The sequence below is a fragment of the Sebastes umbrosus genome, chromosome 4 (assembly GCF_015220745.1).
Source record: "Sebastes umbrosus isolate fSebUmb1 chromosome 4, fSebUmb1.pri, whole genome shotgun sequence".
NCBI lineage: Eukaryota > Metazoa > Chordata > Actinopteri > Perciformes > Sebastidae > Sebastes > Sebastes umbrosus.
Window position 1 is genome coordinate 7,006,525 of NC_051272.1, and position 20,023 is coordinate 7,026,547.

The following is a 20,023-nucleotide window of genomic DNA, read 5'->3' on the forward strand; positions in this document are numbered from 1 at the left end:
CACAGTTTTTTTCTTTGTTTTTTTTTGCATGGCCATTCATTGTGTTTAAAGACGGTATTTCTGTACAGTGGCAGCTAAAGATCAGGCTACACTAATATTATTAGTATTATACTATTTGTAGAATTAGATTCCAGTGGCGGCTGCGTACGAATGTTTCAGACTTGTGTGATCCAAACATTTCCAATGACCTCAGAGTACAGTAGGGCTGTCACAATATCAGATTTTCACTACACGATATCGTGGCCAAAAGAATTCACAATAACGATATTATCGCGATATCTATAGAAAATTTAAATAAAAATAATAATAATACTATCAGTCAAAATCATCTTTAAATTTGTTTATTGTGCATTATGTCTCTTTTTTGGCAAATGAATTACACTCAAAATACGAGTGTAGGGAGGTGGAGAGAGAGTCTGTAACCATGACTATATACAGTATATATAAAATGATTTAAGAGAGGCTGGATTATTTACACAATATTACCATATATGTATTATTAACATGATATACTGTATATCATCAATACCCCCTTCTCCACACTTGTAAAGTCAAAAAGTCAAAATTTATTGAAAGAAATTACATGTATGTACATGTAAATCATTTATATCATGTATTTATCCAAAAAAATATTCAGCTTCAATCCATATTTGTTGGCGTTTAGCCTTTCAAAAACAACATTATCACCGGGGTCGCTCGCCCACACAAAGGGAGGCACGCACCTGTATTAGTGGGGCGGTCTAGCAGCAATCTAACAGCACCATAAATAACATTTATATAACCACAATGACAAAAAAAAATCAATTTTATTTAACTTTTTTTAGAGTGATGACATCATAAAATATGACGACAGACACAAAAACTCACTAGAAGCTTTGAATGTAGAACAATGACATCCGATCCGGCCCTAGCTCCAATGTTCATCATAATGAAGGAACATTATGGCTCATACATTTTTGATAGTTTTCTAAACAGCAATGGCGCTCGATGGTATAGAAAAATGACATATTTCAGGCTCAGGCTCAAAACGAAACTTGTTATTTGTTCTCAATTCATTGTTGTTTTTTGTTTTTTATGTTCTGTTTTTAATAATAAGGAAAACATAGAATATCACAGATATTATCCTTTAAATCAGTGGTTTTTGAGGGAGTTTCAGGGGGTCCCCAGCAAAAAGGGAAATCAATGACAGTGTATGATTATTTCTGTCATCGGTTTCATGCACTTTCTGTAATAAAACATCTAAAAGCAAAAATCCTATAAAATGGGAGACCCTGCCATATCTAATCTAATGGGGCTCTGTGGTCTAATTTGTGTCAATTTAGGGGTCCTTGATGTGAAAAAGTTTGGGAACCACTGCTTTAAATCATGTTCATTGAATCTTAACGGACTGCTTGGTGCAGCATTATAAAATAAATAATAAGGTTGTTATAGTCTGAAACAACTTCTGTTAGTAGTTTTGCAAATATGAGCAACTAAAAGAAAAACTTCAGCATGTTGCCCGTTACCAATAAAAAAAATTTAAATAATGTAATTATACGCATAATAGCACTATTATTTCTGCCATTCTCAAAGACGGGGAGGTGGAAAACTGATTTGATGGCAGCAAAGAACGCGACTCATTTCTCCCGTGACATAATGATGTCACCATAATTGTATTACATATATTAACTTTGTACATCATCTCTCACTAAAATGAGAACATCGCTCATCTGTGACAAAGTCTTCTGCACTGAATTGCCCGTTTTGTTTGTTGTTAAATTGTCGTCACTGACAAATGTACAGCAGTTTTACCTGTGGGGCTTTATAAACACCGACTTGGAAATGCAATTTGAAAAGTGTGGGTGTAGTAAGTTTCCATCTAGACTGAGGCACAAATTGTACAAATTGTGGTCAATAGAGAACTTCAAACTGAGCTCAGAAGTTTAAAGTAATAGATAATGTTCAAATAATTGTTCAACTTTCAGCTGCTTTGCCATATTTTCTCTGAGTAAAAGCGTCATTAGAATAAGTCAATTAAAACTGACTGATAAGGAAATACTAAAGAGTTCACATCAAATAAAGATCAGAGTGCTAACCACCAAAGTTTCATCTGTTCGATACACTCAAGAAGGGATTTCATTGATAAAAGCAAAAGCTTTAACACACTCACCATTTGATGCCGTGAAATCAATCGCCACTGTGAAATTAATCTGAGTCCTACAAGAGAAAACAAGTCACGTAAGGAGTAACGTGGAACCATCAATCATGCTAGATTATACCACAGCATGTTTCAAAGCGTGCAGCGGCGAGCAATTAAGCAGCGGGTTATCGGCAGCTGTCAGTCTTAATATCGGAGCTGGGAGATAAACGCGGTGCAGTAATCCTCTCAGCTGAGTCTACACACAACATCACGACTGCAAGCAAGTGACTCTGGATTTAACGGTGAGAGCGATGCCGGTGCTTAATCTCTGCAGAATCATATGCGGCCATTTATTGTGAACTTACCCGCCTCGGATGTAGTCCAGGAAGGAGAGCTCGGTGTCCACGAGGCAGGACAGGAGGGTGACCTGTAGGTCGGGAAATTGCAGGACAAGAATCACTTTTACAGTATGAACAGAGTCTGTTAATGTAGCACCTGATTTTCAGATGAAACCAACCGTCATAACGTTGTAATTTTGTCATCTTGTGATGGTGAAAACAGGCTGGGGTCAGGCTGGTTAAGTGGACTACAAACTCATCAAGCACATGTATGTCTATGAGGTTTGTGTTACACAAATCTAATGATTCCTGATTCAGTGCTAGCAGCAGAACCTGCTCAGAGCATGGCCGGATTAAACTGTCTGGGCCCAGAGGCAAAACATTGCTGTTGGGTCCCTGTTGCTATACAGTGCACACAGCACACTAGTATTTTTTGTATTTATTTGAAGACCAGTTTAAGTGTACACTATATTTAGAATATTTTCTGACAGGGAATAAACTGAAAGAGAAACTTAGTTCTTTGTAGGAAAGAGTTGTCCGACAGCAAGATAAAGCGGTGAAAATATTCTAAATATAGCGTACGCTTATACTGATATTGATTTCTTTTAGGCGGCTAAAATACATTTTGCTGCTGTAATACACTGACCATGGATAAGTACCTCGTACAACCCCACTTCAAAACACATAAACTATCCCTTTAAGACCCAAAAACCAACCAGTACTCCTACACTGGAATACAACCCGGCCCCTCTGTTACAGATTTCAGTTCAGACACAACTTCTTCTTAGGAAAATGCACTATGTGAGCACATTATTACAAACTAAAATAAAAAAAAGATATTAGAACTAGATTTTGACACAAATAGAAGACAAAACCACAAGATTACATAGTAATGCAGGACACAGAGGATATTATACTTCAGTAGTGAGTAATCAATTACGAAAAAAGCAGCTCAAACAGGCTGAACCTGAGGCTTTTGGGGCCCCTGGATGTCTGGAGTTGGTGATGTAGCCATAATTCATGATTTTTCAGTTGTGTGCAGTATGGATATGTGTGTGGAACCAAATCTCATCTTGCTTAAAATTTAAATTTCTCAGTGTTGCAGTGTTAGAATGAAAGACCATGAGACATAAAAGTGTAAAAAAAAAAAAAAGAAAAATAGCTCCTGTGAGGGGTATTTCAGTTAAAACCTGAGGTCACATATTGTAAACAACTGGGAAATTTGAGGTTCAAAAGTGATGTGATGTATTGTCGACCTGTCGTTTTGGCATCGCTGTTACTTCGTATTGTTACTGTATACAATGTAGAGGTTAAAAATACATTCATAAATAAATCATATGAACTCTTTATAGAAATTTTAACTCACCGTTCCTGAGTTTTGGTACTTTTTCTTCTTCTTTCCTTTTTTCTTTGGATTTAGCACCTGTGGAGAAAACAGAGGCTTGTGTTTGTTGTGTCTCAGTGAGCAGTGGGAAATCCTGACTCATGACTTCTTCTTGGTTCAATCAACATAGACTCCATTCAGCAGCAAAATTAAAAAAAAAAAAAATTAGGGAATTAGCTTTGTCCAATTTCCGTGTTCATATTATTTTATTTCACGAGCCACTGCTTCCAAAGGAAGTCGGAATGAAATCATTAGAAACCTCAAACGTCTCCAAAAATGCTCACGATGCACACAGTTTTTAAAACGTGTGTCACGGTCACGGGGATATTGTTTTGAGTTCTTGTTTGGTTTGTCTGACAGGTATTTCAACCTACAGTATTACCCTCCAACCTCACTCAACATGAGCTCCGTCGGGGCTTTTTACACTTGGCTGAAATTTTAAGTCACCACAGCTAAATTTGATGGGTGATGTCACAGACACTCCTTCACGGTTTGTCTGTACCACAGATGTGTAAAGGTCAAAAGCCTAAAGACACTTCAAAACTACACCACTATTGTAAACGATGACATTAAGAGTTAAAAAAAGGTTGAGGAAGTCTGGAAAAATCTGATTTGAAAAAGGGCAGAGACTGACGAGTTTACATCACGTTCAGCAAACGTGTGGAGAGAGAACGCCCTGCTCGTCCTGCCTCTGATTCAGGTTGTGCCTCATAAGCACCTTCTCTGACTCTTGACCTTCAGTGATTTATGTTTTGCTCACACACGCAGCTGGAGTAGAAATTAATGGACCAGGTCGGCAAACTGCACTGAGCATTAGAAGAAGAGACAGAAGTCAGTCTTTTGAGGAACTGGTGCTTGCGTATTTCATCGATAGGCTATATCATCCTGTTAAATAATCACTAGAGTCCATGTATAATGGCTGACGTATTACTCCGTGTCAGCATGTGCAGTGCAAGCGTAATGACTTGAATCGAAATATACACCAGAAAGGCAGGTTTTTATTCATTTTAAATGTTCCTGTAAGCCCTTGAAATCTACATAAAACTGCACGAGGTGGTGATGCGCTGCTCTGGAAAATGTTGGCTGTGCTCAGCCCCTAAAGGAATTTTAAAATCATCCTTGTGCCTAAGTATGTGTGTGTCTATATTTTAAATTACCACATCAAGGTAATGTAAATCGATATTGCTCAAGATCTATGTTGTTGTCATCTGACTCTACACACAAGGGGAGAGGAGGAAAGGGAATAGTTATGTTCACATTATTGTGAAAAATCGATTTTTGCTGACGTCTCCTCCATTATGTTGTATGTCTCTGGGTTTTTTTAGCACTGAAGCCTGGGTCCATAGCTCTCATCTGGACACAACTCTCATGAATTATGTACAAAGAGACATGTATTGTGCAAGAGCATTATTATTTTAACTTTCTACATAACTTCTGACTGGATGGACTGCATGGATGGAAATGCAAATTGGTTTTTTTTGGGAAACTTTTTGGCTAAACGATTTTTGACTTTTTTCTCCTCATGCTCTGTCAAAAAAATGCTCCCATATCACAGATTGATCTCCCCTTCATGGACCAATTTGAGTGATTGCGAAAACATTTTTGGAAAGTGAGAACATTTTGTCTGATCCTAACTTGGTCAAAGAGCTGTCTGAGGGTTAAGACTCGGTTTTATGATTTGTAAAAAGGTCAGGTAGGTTAGAGTAAGGGAAAGGATGAGAGGATAATAAATCCTCACAAGTATGGAAGTACAAGTGTGTGCGTGTGTATGTGTGAAGAATATCACCTCATAGATGTGGAACTGTGATTGGCTTCTGGACATTTCTCTGTAGCTGGTGCTGAAGTCGCCGATGAAGTCATGGCTGTAAAAAACGATCACACACGGTCACATTACCTCCCCAATGAAAAAAAAAAAAACATGTTCTGCCTTATAGTGAGAAGCAGTATAGTGAATAAATAATGAATAATCTTTAGTACAACGTACAGGAGAAATCAGGGGTATCACTAACAAGCTCCTTGGTTACCGGAGGCGTGGGCGTAGCAACCAATTTCATAATTTCATGGAGATAATCAACGCGATTGGAATCAGGGTCAGACATTTGTGAGAGCTCGGGGCAAAACGCCCTTCAAGCGTCAAAATCTGCCTGTGAAATGAACAATGAAGGGGCAAACTGTGATCCCGAATACTGGGATTTCATTTGCTTCAAAAGATAAACGCCGTCTCTATTCTCCCGACGGATTCTATGAAGTCTATCTGTCAAGAGACCGTTCAAGCGGTATTATTAATGTATATTTAAAGCAGTAGGGAGTGATGTCACATGTCGCAGTGATATTTTTCTACAGTATTTGCTCTAAAAACAAGAGGGTGTATAAGGACAAACATTTTGGAGGGTGATCTGTGACTATAATCCCAAATGTCCTTCCCTACTTTGCACATATGCTCTTGTATTTTCAGGGCAGTTTTTTTCATTCTTTTGGGAGCAAAAATGTCATCAGGCCAGAAATCATCTTAGAATGGCATGTAGGATTAATAAATGAAGAAATACTAGTCACCATAATATATAGCTCATAGGTAATTACTACATTTACTCCGCCCCAGGGCCTTGTTGCAAATGTATGTGGTGTTTATTTCACAGCAGGATGTCAATAAAATGATACTCTACAGATGGATGGAGCATCATTAACACACAACGCAGTGCAGACATTATCGCTGTAAGTTTAACAGGACAAAAGACAGAGCGTCGTTCCCTCACCCTCCATCTCTGTCCCAGTCGTACACCTCCACCTTAATGCTCCTGTAGGGAAAAAAGAAGAGGGACGAGGGGAAGGGGGAGGAAAATCCCATTAAAAAACTAATTAGCACCGCTGATTTACAGTCTTTCTGCTTAAAAAAGCTGGTAACTGGTCCGTGGAAGGCTGGGAGGTCCTAAGTGGACAAGCCCACGTGATGCAGAGAGGGGAGTTATCAGTATACCCTGGTGTAACCCAGGCAAAGAAGAAAAGAATTAGAAAAAGATAAAAAAAAAAAAAAATAAGAATTACGAAGCACTTCACCAACCAAGGATGCCCATTCCTCTAAATCTGTATTAGAATGAAATAATGAGTCTTACGTTGCTGTTCATGAAGGTATTGATGGGAAATATTCAATGTTTTTGAGCTGCATGTGTGTGTGTCGTCGGATAAAAGTTGGTTGTGTTAAAAACGCTATGCATGGCCAATATAGCATAGCACTATATTTATTAGAGGGACAGTTCAACCCAAAATCAAAAATACATATTTTGTCTCTTACCTGTTGTGCCATTTATCAATCTAGATTGTTTTGGTGTGAGTTGCCGTGTGTTGGAGATATCAACCGTAGAGATTTCTGCCTTCTCTCCAGTATAACGGAATTACAATGGACCTGCCAACCGTATCACTGCGCAGGAGGAAGCGTGCATCTATACTCTCGATACTGCTGGCTCACCCAGCTGAGCTAGGTGATGTTACAGCTCAGTACTTCCTCGGGGCCAAGCAATCAGCCCTCTCTGAAAGGCCACACACTACGAACAGGCACGAGCCCCCGACAACGCTGCAAGGAGGGAGGTTACCGGGAGCCAAGCAACCGGAAGGTTCCGAACTGGCACACCGTGAACGGGAACTGCACTAGTACATTAATAAAGCGAAAAATCGTACTGACTGCTCCCTTAAAGACCTAGTGAAATGAAAAATACATTTTCTACGTTTTTTTTTCCTGTGTCCCTGTGTTACTTGTTTTGCTATAGCTGGTATATGTCAAATATACTGTATTTATACATCCAAATCCTTCATTTTTCAGTGAAATGTTTGTGTTTGTCTACTGTACCTGTCGTAGTCTCCGTTACACAGCGCCCTGACAGGGATTTTAAAAGCCTGCCACACCGGATCCAGATTGTTCTTCACCACTTCTGTTTTGTGGCAGATGGTATACCTGAGAGTGACACATACAAAGCTGTTAACAGAGGACAAATTAACTTTAAAAGTCCAACTGAAATCACATTAAGTCCCTTTTTGCAGTCAGCATTTTTTTTTTAAATGTATTGTTATTAGTTTTTTTATTATTAAAAGGAAGAAAAAAAAGGTATTTGGGGAAATATGGCTGGTCTCCATCTACGTAGATATTGATGTAAAACTAGCCTGCGCCATCATGAAACCAAAAATATTTAATATACATTTCTCCCTTTTGGTTTCTGCCTCTTTTTTCCCAAAGGAGATCACAGGAGATGTGATTCACAGAGCAGATATATATGTTGTAGCAGACAAAAACGACTTCAAGTGTGCACCTCCTCTCTCTGTTAGTGCAGTGTTAAAAGTATTTCATACAGCATGATCTTTGGCTGAAATAACAGCTTTCTGTTCTTTTTTTTCCGTGGCACCTAGTCTGGCTCTTTGTAACCGCAGCGTGCTGCTGTTATACCCTGCGGCTGAACATTTAGGCTGCATCAGTAAATACCCAGCTGCACAAAAAGAGAATGTGTGTCTTCACTGAGACGCTGAAGTCGACTTGAATAAAAGCATCTGCGGGGCAAAGAAAGTGCGACCTCCGCACACATTTTTCACTTAACTCCATCTTATCCATCCTTTCTCCCTTTATGTCAACTCTGTCCTATTATCTCTGCTCATCCCTCCTTCTGCTGCTTTGTCCTGTTAACGTCTGGACGGCGTTAAGTCACATATACAGCACCGAGAATTATGTAACATCACATAGGCAGTTTAGACCTTATATGCTCTGTATGGGAGCTTTCTGGAGCATGAAAAATCACGAGTCTATTTGCATTTCAGGCATGTTTACGTGCTGTGTTTGTGTGTGTAAAACTGAGGTAGATGCTTTTGTTTATTCAGCAAACTGACATCTACAAATACTACGAGGAAGCTGCTTGTCAACTTACGATCCGTCTTCGTTGCTGCGGTAAAAGACGAGAAAAGGATCAGATTTTCCGAAGAAGTCCTTCTTATCCAGCTTGTTGCCACAAAACTGCAGCATCACCGACTCCTGAAACAGAACAAAATATAGATGTTACACAGCCTCAGGGTAGGAAAAATGTCATACCAGGTGACCAGTTGCTATCACAACAAGTAATATGACATACTGTTGTTTATAAGCTTTAGATACAGTCAGTTATAGACACATTTTGGAGAATAATTCTGATTTTAAAAGTCTATTTGATCTTTCTGATTTCTGTATTATCACTTAAATGCAGGACTGGCCAAATATTTCAATATTACTTTTATTTGTAAACATTGTGATATTTTCAGCACACTGAGTTCTGGGTGCTGATATTAAATTTTGATCTTCACTAGCCCGAAAACAGAAACTAGAAGATTAAATCAAGATTATCAGGCTTAATTCCACCCTCGAGCACTCTTGACACTTGCATATTAACACCACGATATCATCTTAAATCTATGATTAATGATGTGCAGGGGTTATTTTTCAATAGTTTTGTACGTTTTTTTAAGACAATGAATTTCTCTGTGTTCTAGTTCTTAATTAAGCAATTTCCCAGGATGACTGTGAGATGAACAAAAAAGCAAGACATGATTAACTGCTATGATTGCTGCAATACATTCTGGCATGTTGTATATTGCCAGAGGAGAAATGGGTGTCTCTACAGTCTATCTTTCTTTTGTTATATTTTGGTGCACAATGGCAGCACAGAGCCATCGCTCTTTGATTTGAAGGAAGGACACCAACATGTCACATTCACCGTTTGGTGTTTGAACCTAAGAGAAGAAAAAAAATCTGCTATCACACTTCACTGGAAATATCTTGTTTTGAAGGGATGCATCTACAGGTGGCAAAAAACACCACCGAACTAGAGACCATCTTACGATGGGACCACACCAGCTACGACGCCAAATAGGGCCAGGGGCATAAAGTTGGGGGGACAAAGCCACTTCCTACCCCCCTACTTCTGGCACCCTTGCTCAGACCACACCCATCTTTGAAATCTGCCTTCACAGGGATAGACGGATAGATTTTAAAGCACTGGCCCAACGGGCAAATGGTTACAGCCAGTAAGGAGGCTCCCATAGAAAACAATACAATCAAACAGATTTTGCTGCTGACGCTCGCTTGCGTCGAATTCAGTCTATGGTTAAGATATGGATACCATAATCTAATTGAGACACGCCGTCTCATTCTCAAGAGAGACCTGATGAAACTTGGTGGCTACACAGGGCCACCTACAGGGGATATTTGGTGGCCACAGAGTAACTTTTTGTGGCCACAGGTCATTGGGCCATGGTTAATGTCGAACCCTGCTTCATTCTGATGTCAACTACACATCTGTAAATTTTCGTGATTGCATCTTGCCCGGTTGTGACACAAAAATCTGTCCACAGACACAGACTTACAAGGTGAAAACAATACCAACGTCGCTGTTGTGGTAACAACAAAATGGGCCCAGAATGACGAGGTACTTTTTCCAGAAATCGCTGATTTTCTAAACAATGTCCAAATATTTTAGTTTTCTTTGGAATTAAAGAGGGATTCACATAAAGAGAGTCACAGTCTGGATCATCACAAAGTTCAACTGAGGACATGACAACAGCGTCAGAGAGTCTCCTGTGTCTTTGACTGAAAACCAGCCCTTTTAAACTGTTTGAAACTAGCACCATGAACAAAAATGGATTTTCTTTTTTGTCTACAGAGCAAACAAAAATAACAACCAAACCCCCTCTGCGCAACAGTTACTACAAATCTGTTAAAGGGAACATAAGTTGTTAAAATAAAGCACAGTATCTGTTCTGTGATAGTACTCGATGCTTCTTCTGGCTTGCAGCAGTACAATGGTATTTTAAAAAATACACTTTTAAATAAAACATTCACAAATAATGCCTTTGGTGTATTCTTAAAGCAATACAGTATCAATGCTAAGATGCAGTGAAGGAAAGTGTTGGGGAAAATAATACTGTAGTAATGTGTACACTCAGTTGCCAGTTTATTAGGTTCACCTTGCTAATAATGTCTAATACAACAATCCTGCAATTAATCCTCCCTTCATGAAGTTTCTAATGTTCAGTTGTTGAAATATATTGAGTTATATTGAGAGGTATTTCTAATAATCTGTCCATCCTCTTTGATATAAATGGAAGTGTTGTATTAGAGACTCCAATAGTTTTAGCTAGGTGTACCTAATAAACTGGCAACTGAGGTTATATAATGTGCCTGTATTCATGTATGAGTTAAGTTTGTATACAATTGTTATGATTACTGCATTTTAATAATATTTATGGAAAAATGTCCTTATTACAACCAGTCCTGTGTCTCCTAGTAACTCTGAGTTTTTAGTTTAAACCATGTGGAGTATCTGGTGGGTCAAGCTTGTCACTTTGGAAGACCTAAAAACCAGACGGTTGGTCTAATTAGTGGAAAGTACCTGAAAAGTCTGAAAGTTTTACTTGAAGTGAATCATCAGGGGAACCAAACAGACTCTTACCCTGCAGTTGCTCAGCTCTTCTGCTCGCACTATGATGGTGCCACATTTCTTCCCCGGGATCCCACTAGAAGAAAAAAGAAAAAAAGAAAATATTCCCTTTATATTTAAGTAGCCGGAGGCCTCAAACAACGGGTTTATGACAGGTAGGACAATGGTTTGAAGCAGCAGAGTTCCAGGGAAACTCATACACAACTTATTAAAAATATATATATAGAAACCATACTGTATTGGAGCTCATTTTTAACTTTTGCATCATTTTTTAATGTTTTTGTTTCTTCCATCTTCTTTTCATCTCCTTCTAAAAACCAAAAACTTTGCTTTATTGCACAACTATGTGCACTACTGTATATGACCCTGTTAGCTGATACGTATAGTGCTTCATGCAAACTGTATGTAACTGAAAGAGGGAAACTCTGACCCGTATTGAACTGTACATACTGTAATGGCTTATTTACACTGTACATAGTTCATACTGGCTGCTTTTTAGTGGTTGAGTGGTTTGATATTTATTAGTATCATTCATTCAACTGTATATTTGTTTTTTGTGTTCATATATATACAGTATACACTGTATATACGTGTATATATATATACAGTATGTATATATAGATATGTTTGTATTTGGGCTGTCAAAGTTAATGCGTCATTATCGCGTTAACACAAATTTGTTTTAACGCCACTAGTTTCTTTAACGCAACTTGCAATTTTGAATTAACTTCTTTCGGAGGTTGTAGCGGGTTTTAACGCTAGATTGAATATACTGGCATCATATGACTAGACAACTAGAAGTAGAACTACAAAACCTAAGGAATCCATTGGTACCAACCATTTCATACTAGCTTGTCGCAAAGGAGGCTAAATAAAGCTCCAAACTTGCGCTAAGTTTTGGTGAGGAAAAACTGTCATGGTCATCCATACTGATAAATACCATAAGTCTTTTTCTACATGTAGCATTTATCCAACACAAATAATAGTTTCAGGCAAACAGAAGTATTTATGACACTGATAATCAACATTATTCTGCAGGTAAAATGTCACGTAAATGCTCAAACTGATACTTTATCAACTGAGACCCCTGCAGACCTGGAATCAAATGAATCTTCTTCTCAGTCTCTCTCACATTTATTTGCCTGATTGCTTCGATAAATATTAATTTATGCTGAATGAATCCCTTCAAAAAAAGAAAGGACGTCAAAATAATGTAACCACATCCAGTGACATTTCAGCTGCGATGTTTGTTTACGTCCTGAGCTGGCGAAGCGTAATATTCAGCCAATAAAGCCGAGGGAGACTGACCACTAAAAATAGACCAGATGAATGCCACAGACCCCGGGCCTGATTCAGAGCCAGGAAGTGGGAGAGATAATTTCATTTGGCTAAGCACTGTCCAGTACAATAACACGTGGAGAAACTGATGGCAAATTGAAGCGAGGCTTTGATACCCCCCCATCCCACCCCCACCCCCGTCACCTGAGACACACCGCCGTCCTTTGATGCACGGGGAAGCATTCAGTGAAATTAATTCACTGTATATGAGCAGAGAGATCGCTCAGTAAGGGGCCAGATGGGAAAATGGCAGGGAGATAGAGAGAGGGAACAAGAAAGAGACGGACGGAGAGGAGGAAGAACAGAGTCACTAGAAAGATGGATGAGAGGCTGTTGAGTGAAGGGAGAGAGAGGATGGGAACATCAATAGATGGTAAATGGGATTTTAGACTGTGATACCTTTGTGTGCTGATAATCAATACCTCACATATTTGTAATAAAGCTTAAGCTGATACAGCTTATATTCTAGATTGATGAGGCAACATGTTAAAAATAACAAGCTGCACTCAAAATTGCATTTAATAACCAAAATGTATTTTCATCTGCATCTGGATTCGTATTTGTAAAATACACGGTATGGTTGGGCCAAGTCAGGTCAATTTTATTTGTATAACCCAATATTAAAAATCACAAATCGTGATATTTTCACGTTGGCTATAGTCTTTGAGAAAGACACCACATATTTTCCGTTAATCACATTTGATCACCCAGTTACGCACGCAGCCCTGCTCCACAAGTGCACCGCGCCGTTTTGCCCGATGAGCTCTGCCAAAGTGTTTTTGAAGTGGTCGCGCCTGTAGTGATGCGTCTCGGGTTGATCAGCCCCTTAGAATACATGAGGCATATTTTTCAGTCATATAAGTGCAATAGTTAAAAAATGCTCTCCCAATGGTAAGAGATTATTTAAAAAGTCCCAGATTTGCACACAGATACAGATCTGCCAAAAACATCGCCCAAAAGCAGCAACAAAATAAAGTTAATGACAGATTTCTGTGACTCAGATTGTGCTGTGAGATGTTCTCATAGTCACTGAGGTTCATTTGTATCATGCGTAAAACATGACATAATCTTACAATGAAACGGTTTTGTGCGTTTGGAGCACTCCGTCGTCTTTGTTGCTCTTTATTTTTGTGATCCGCCTCCACTCGGCTGAGCAGAAGTGTGACGCTTAAGATGTGTTTTTTTGTGTTTCACTTGGAGGCAGCGAAGTGAGTACACACACACATACACACACACACACACACACACACAGACACAGTTGTACAAACTTACAAACAAGCATTGCAGAATAATAAAGGATATCTAAAAATACCTTCAATATCTAAAAATAAAACATGCAGGTTTGCACGGACACACACACACACACACACACACACACAACAGATCTGAGTGAATGACTGCAGGCCGAGGTGGTTACATAACTCGGCGACAGCCACACATTCTTACATCATATATCTTGTGTGCCATTCTTCAGCAGGCCCATTCAGCTGCAACCGTTCATTGATTCTGCCACGCACGCAAGCAAGCACACACGCAGTCAAGCACGCACGCACGCATGCATGCAGACACAGACACACAGACAAACAGACAGACAGACATACAGAGTCATATAGGATGTAGATACCAGTACAGTCATTTATACCACTCCTTTCTCTATCTTACGCTCTCACACACACACACACACACACACACACACACACACACTGGACACCACTGGAGGATCGGGGATGAGGCGAGGGTCAGACTACTGATGGCTCGCTGCCTCAGGAGGAAAACAAAAGAAACAGCAAATTGTTCTCTTCAGTAAACTGAAGAAAATGCTGCAGTTCTGCTCTGTTGTGTTATAGAGCTGAGATGATATAAGGGCGCTTTCATGAGCCATAGTCCGTGTGGCTAGTCCGAATCAGAGTTAAATTGATACTTTTGGTTAGTTTTCTATTTAGTCTGGTTCAGTTCCAGTGCTCTAATCAAAGCAGACCAAATAAAAAAATAAAATAAGTTGCTTCTATGCAGGGAATCGCAGACTTTGATGCTGTCAAAGTATTTTTCACTTTGACTCGTCACTGATCAACAGAAGTCCAAGGTAGTCCTCTCCCACTTCTGTTTACCTGTCATTTACCGGTGAACTCTGTTACAGAGCTCATTATTATTACTAATTCTAACTAAAATCATAAAGGAATTAGAACTAGATTTTGACAAAATGCACAAAAAGACCACAAGATTACATGGTAACACAGGACACCTCTCAGGTATCGACCGAAATATCCCAGTACCTAATTGTCTCAAAACGTCTCCAGTCAAACGATACCTGCAATCAATCCTTTTTGTGCCTAGATCTAGAAAAACATTTTTATTTGTACAGTATGGTTTTGTTAGCAGCCAATCAAAGCGAGCCTTCTTTGACTTAATGAGACATGTGATTGGCTCACAACCACTGCAGCTACAACCCATACAGTCTTTAGTGTGGTGAAGTCGAGTTCGGTGTATTTGACGGAGTTGGCAGTTCAGCTTCCCGAGATGCCACCAAAACGTTCAAAAGTCTGATAAAAATAAATGTGGTGGTGGTGGCGTTTTATGCAACTGAATGCTTCCATTCACATGATGGGTATCGAATGAAGTAGAAAAGAAAGGTGTTAAATGAATTACTCTATTGGTATCAGTATCACGTTGAGGGTACTGGTACTGGTAAATTTGTAAACGATCCAAACTATCCCTTTAAGCTGAATGGCATGTTTCCTACCTTTGTAAGTCAGACACCTGTGTGGACTGACAGCCACGCATGCTGTGGCAAACAATCAGCGATGGGTTTGACTGAACGTAAACAATCTTAATATAAAAATCTGATTACAGGGACTGTGTGATATAAATTATAATCTGTAATTGTGTAACATCAAACCTTTTGTTGTTGACATTTGCATTTCTGTGGGTAACTTTGTCTTATCAGCCATGTAGGCGATCATACTAACCACTCAGTTCCTCCTCTGTTTATGCCAAAAAAACTGACGTATTAAAAAGATTTTCCTGGATTTTTTGTCAATTCTGGACAGCTAATATTACAGAGTGATATGTGGGAAGACTTCCTGTGCACTAGAGGATGATTCCAAGGAAATACCAACCACACAAAGAGCAGCAAAAGTGAAATATTTCATGAACTGGTTACAGGTTTAACTATTTTTGTTATACTAGACAGCAAAAATCAGACATTTATTCAGATGAAAATGCCCCTGATTATTTCTTTATGCTTCAGTTGAGGCTTCGGTTCAGTTTAGGCTTCTTGTGAAATCGAGCTGGGAGCTCACCACTGACATCTTCGCTTCGGGTGAACTGTCCCCTTTCACTACACGCTGTTTACCATCTCAACATGTTTACAGTCTGCCATTAGGCCTGCTGCTGTTTAACTATTCATCTCATTTGGCTGATGGAGACAGTGTACGCTTTCATCAACATCTTGGCTCATTTTCATGATGCCCCTGCTTCACTTCAAAGACAAACAGTAGCAAGTGATCTTAAAATAACATGCTGATTTTCAATTCATACCACTGAACGGACCAGCATCTAAACTCTGAACCTGACCCCAAACAGCTTTTTGTGGCACATAATGATAGTGGCTCTCTGATTAGAGTAATGAAATACAAGCCTTTTGCCCATTCACTTTCAATTATGAGTGTGTAAATAAAATAGCAGGGAGTGTGTTTGTGTTCGTTGGTGCACGTTGGTGCACGATACTACTTACATCAAAGGTTTTTCCAAGCGACTTCCTAGGGAGCCGACTATCTCGCCCAGCGTACAGAACGCCTGGCCCAGGAAATCCTGCATGTGTGAAAAAACATACGAGTAAGCAGATGTAACAGAAAAATGTAGAGGTGGAAGAGCAGGGAGAAATATTCATTAAGAAGTTTTTGATATTTCTTCATTTAGCGTATAAGGTTGATCCAAACGCACCATGCTATATCATGCTAACACAAAAACAGATTAAAGTAGGTTTCCCAATATGGAGAATCATATTCAATTATGTCTCTTATTAAATTAACTGATTAATAAGATATCGTGATGCAGTGGTTAGTACTGTCGCCTCACAGCAAGAGGGGTTTGAATCGTGTTAATAATGTCAGTCAAATCAACACATGTTGTCACATGTGTTGATTTGATTCTTTTCTTTGTCATATATGATAGAAAACTGAATATTCTTGTTTGTCTGTTGGTCAGATAAAACAATCGATTATCATCAGTCAGTCACTTTGGGCTGTGAGAAATGATAAGGGACATATTTCACAATTTTATAAACAAAATGATTCATCGATTGAGAATTTAATCAGCAGATTAAAAAAATACTCGTTAGATGCAGTGAGCCCTCCTGACACTTTTCACAACAATATCGTTGTCAATCAAGACAAACAAGAATGAGACAGTGTGATTATCTGTTACTTCAGTCTGACTGATCAAACGGCCATGATACAGATCTCCAGGGACACGGAGAAGAAAAGAAGAGAAAGCTGTTCAGTAACAAAAAAAGAGGCTTAACTGTATTTTCTCAATTTATGCACATAATGTGAGCACTATAAAGGCATACAGAACATAACAAAGGAAGGCTTGAAACAGCAGCTACTCAGCTTGTAAAGTATTTCAAGTTCTTCCTCGGCTGAATTCAATACTTGTCTTATAAAAAAATTAATTTTTTTGACTTCCTTTCTCTTTATTCATGTATATTTTGCAGACTGAAAGCGAAGCCCAGTGTGCAGAGGGTCCCGTGTCCTTGTTGATCACTGTAGGGTGACCACAAGAGAGGATTCGGTTTGGGGAGGAGGAGCCTTTGGCCGGCAAGAAGAGCAAAGAGCAGAGAGAATGGAGGGGGTATAAAAGTCTGTTTACAACAAGCAAGGAAGGATTGTTCACGCACTGCTACTGAGGCCTCCCCTACCAGATTGTGTGTGCTCGTGTGCGTGAGTAAGCGTGCATGTACGTGTGTGTAAAAGTGCTTGACAGATGAGCCGTGTTGAGTCCGGCGGGCAGAAAGCTGCTCCAAAGATCTTTGCCGGTGCTGAGCAAATTTCTCCCCCAGCCGAGGTCTTGAAACAAAAAGAGATGACAAAAATGCTCTGGCCTTTCCATAAGAAATGTGCTGCTAGCTAGCAACCCCAACCCAGCGCCTGCTATGCCTCAGATATCTAAGGCCAGAGGCTGAGGCCTCAGATTAACAGGCTCAGCGGTGGCAAGGGGAGAAAAAAAAGGTTAGGAGGGTATCTCCAAGTAAAAAAGATCACAGCTGAATCCCACAAGTTCTGTTTTCCTTTTTGAAGTCTCCTCTGCTCATTAGGCATCTAATATACATACTAGGGCTGTTTCAGTTAATATAATAATGCAAATTTGTTTAAACGCCACGAATTTCTTTAATGCATTTTTGTCTTTTTTTAGGGGGGTCCAGGGGGTCTTTAGGGGGAGAAAGCAGGTCAACAGTAAATGCTACATAAAAGTGTTGTACATCATCTGAAAGCTATAAAAAGCCATGCTGTGATTTGGTATCAAAAACGTTTGAGAAACCCCCTTATTGTCAATCTACATAGGAAAGCCATACATCCTCTGAATACTCTAGGTCTGTTGTTTGTGGTTGTACAGTTTCATGAGGATGTGATTATCCTAGCGGTCCCCACAGGTCATTTTATACAGTGAGGTCAACTTTCAAAAAATGGCCTCACTACACTGAAATGGCTACTTTGGGGACACAAGAGTATCAGCTTTACAGTGATACCCAATTTATGTAATTCCAAGACTATTTAGGGACCCCAGTATGTAGAAATATTCAAACAAATTTTAGAATAGGCGGAAATAACACATTTATACTGCATTCAAAAAACTTTTTTCTCAAAACTGCATGTGATTATAATAAAGTGGGCATGTCTGTAAAGGGGAGACTCTTGGGTACCCAATTAGTGTAGCATCATCTCACGACCCCTAAGATAAACACCAGATCCCTTGGAGGGGTCCTGAATCCCAGGTTGGGACTCACTGTTTTAAGTCCAGTAATGTCCTCGGTTCAAGTGGGGTGACGTCTTTTTCAGTCTAATAAAGATGAAAACGTCACAAAAAAAACGTTTAAAAGGTTGTTTTAGTTGCTTTTCAATAGTACATTTAAAAAAAGGAGGATAAAAGGATGCCGTAAAATCCTGAAAGCTTTCAAATAGTCGTGAGGGAGCACACAGCCAGTTAACTTAATTACTGCCTGCAAACAAAGAAGTTATTTCCCTTCCTGGATTCATTTGCTAATCATCGAGTTTAAAATAATGAATAGAGACTTTGAAATGAGATTCCTGTTTGTAAGAAGGATACTGGTGTATTTTACCACCAAAATAAACACGAGTAAAATAAAGGATTGTGCACAGAGCCGTGACAAGCGTCTGTCAGAATGAAAAAGCAACATCCACTTCATCTGCTAGTAAACAGGATACACAGCTCTTAATTAGATTTTGCTGTATGCTCCGTCTTTGCACATCCTCCCCTGCGGCCATATCTGCACAAGGTATGCAAACCATATGGCACGGGGAAAACATCTGCTGTGATGAAAGGAAGGAGGCAACCTCAGACGCTTCCATTGAAGCTGCCAAGAGAGAGATACTGTACTTCTGTGCATTTTTTTTTCTTTTTTTCTGTTTTTCAAAGCGACTGGGGATGGAATGTGCCTGAACAATGGAGCCATCACTGCGTGCCAGATCTCCAATCCCACACATCCACAACAACGACAGGACGCATCCAAGCGTCCTCAGCCTTCATGCTGAGAGTGAGTCGCTACGCTCACATTGCTCAGCGCTCTCAGTAAAAGCCCCGGAGGCACGCTAGGGTTGGGGCAGAGGAAAAGAACTGCCTGCAGTTGGCTATAAGTATAAAGCCGGGTAATGGGAAGAGGGCTGGGGGTGGAGATGGAATCCAGGTTATCGACAGAACTAGAGCAGGGTGCTGCTGGAGCTTCTGTTTGAACTGAAAGCGGAGGATGGGCCTGAAGGGCAGCGGAATCTGAATTTACAGGTTTTAAATCAAGAAGGAGTTCGAGCTTGAAGAAAGGCCAAACACTATTCAGAAAGGCTGGCTTTAGGGAGTAACTTTAACCTGCAATCCATCATCAGCAGTGGAAAGGAGGGCATGAAGGGTCTTTCATGAGAAAGAGCATAAGCAGAACCAAACGTCTGATAAGGAATGACAAAGCTGATATAATCTAATCGCTTTATTAAAGCCTGTCAGCTGACACTTGTCTCTAATATTTAGGTCTTATTCGCACCGTACTAGCATCGCCTGGGGGTCTCTAGAATTAGTAATAGGCCGTCAGTAATCTTAATCCCATGCGAATCTGCAAAAAGTAAAGTAAAAATGTCACTGCAAATTACCATATTTGGCCAAACACAGAGGTCAT

At 39.6% G+C, this 20,023-nt stretch overlaps 1 protein-coding gene across 5 annotated transcripts in view; it reads right to left on the reverse strand.

Annotated features, from left to right (window-relative positions):
- LOC119486933 (copine-8-like) overlaps nucleotides 1–20,023 on the reverse strand; it is an 89,002-nt gene that overhangs the window by 32,114 nt on the left and 36,865 nt on the right. For 4 of the 5 annotated variants that reach the window (XR_005206614.1, XR_005206615.1, XR_005206616.1 and 1 more), the window contains 9 exons: nucleotides 16,358–16,434; nucleotides 11,299–11,362; nucleotides 8,746–8,849; nucleotides 7,683–7,787; nucleotides 6,595–6,636; nucleotides 5,628–5,703; nucleotides 3,824–3,880; nucleotides 2,485–2,546; nucleotides 2,150–2,196 (listed from right to left, as the gene is read on the reverse strand). Coding sequence is in view for 1 of the 5 variants with exons in the window: in XM_037767494.1 (XP_037623422.1) it covers nucleotides 2,150–2,196; nucleotides 2,485–2,546; nucleotides 3,824–3,880; nucleotides 5,628–5,703; nucleotides 6,595–6,636; nucleotides 7,683–7,787; nucleotides 8,746–8,849; nucleotides 11,299–11,362; nucleotides 16,358–16,434 (634 nt within the window). In the remaining 4 variants the exon portion in view is untranslated. The remainder of the gene's footprint in view (nucleotides 1–2,149; nucleotides 2,197–2,484; nucleotides 2,547–3,823; nucleotides 3,881–5,627; nucleotides 5,704–6,594; nucleotides 6,637–7,682; nucleotides 7,788–8,745; nucleotides 8,850–11,298; nucleotides 11,363–16,357; nucleotides 16,435–20,023) is intronic. The other variant, XR_005206617.1, reaches the window with a different exon arrangement.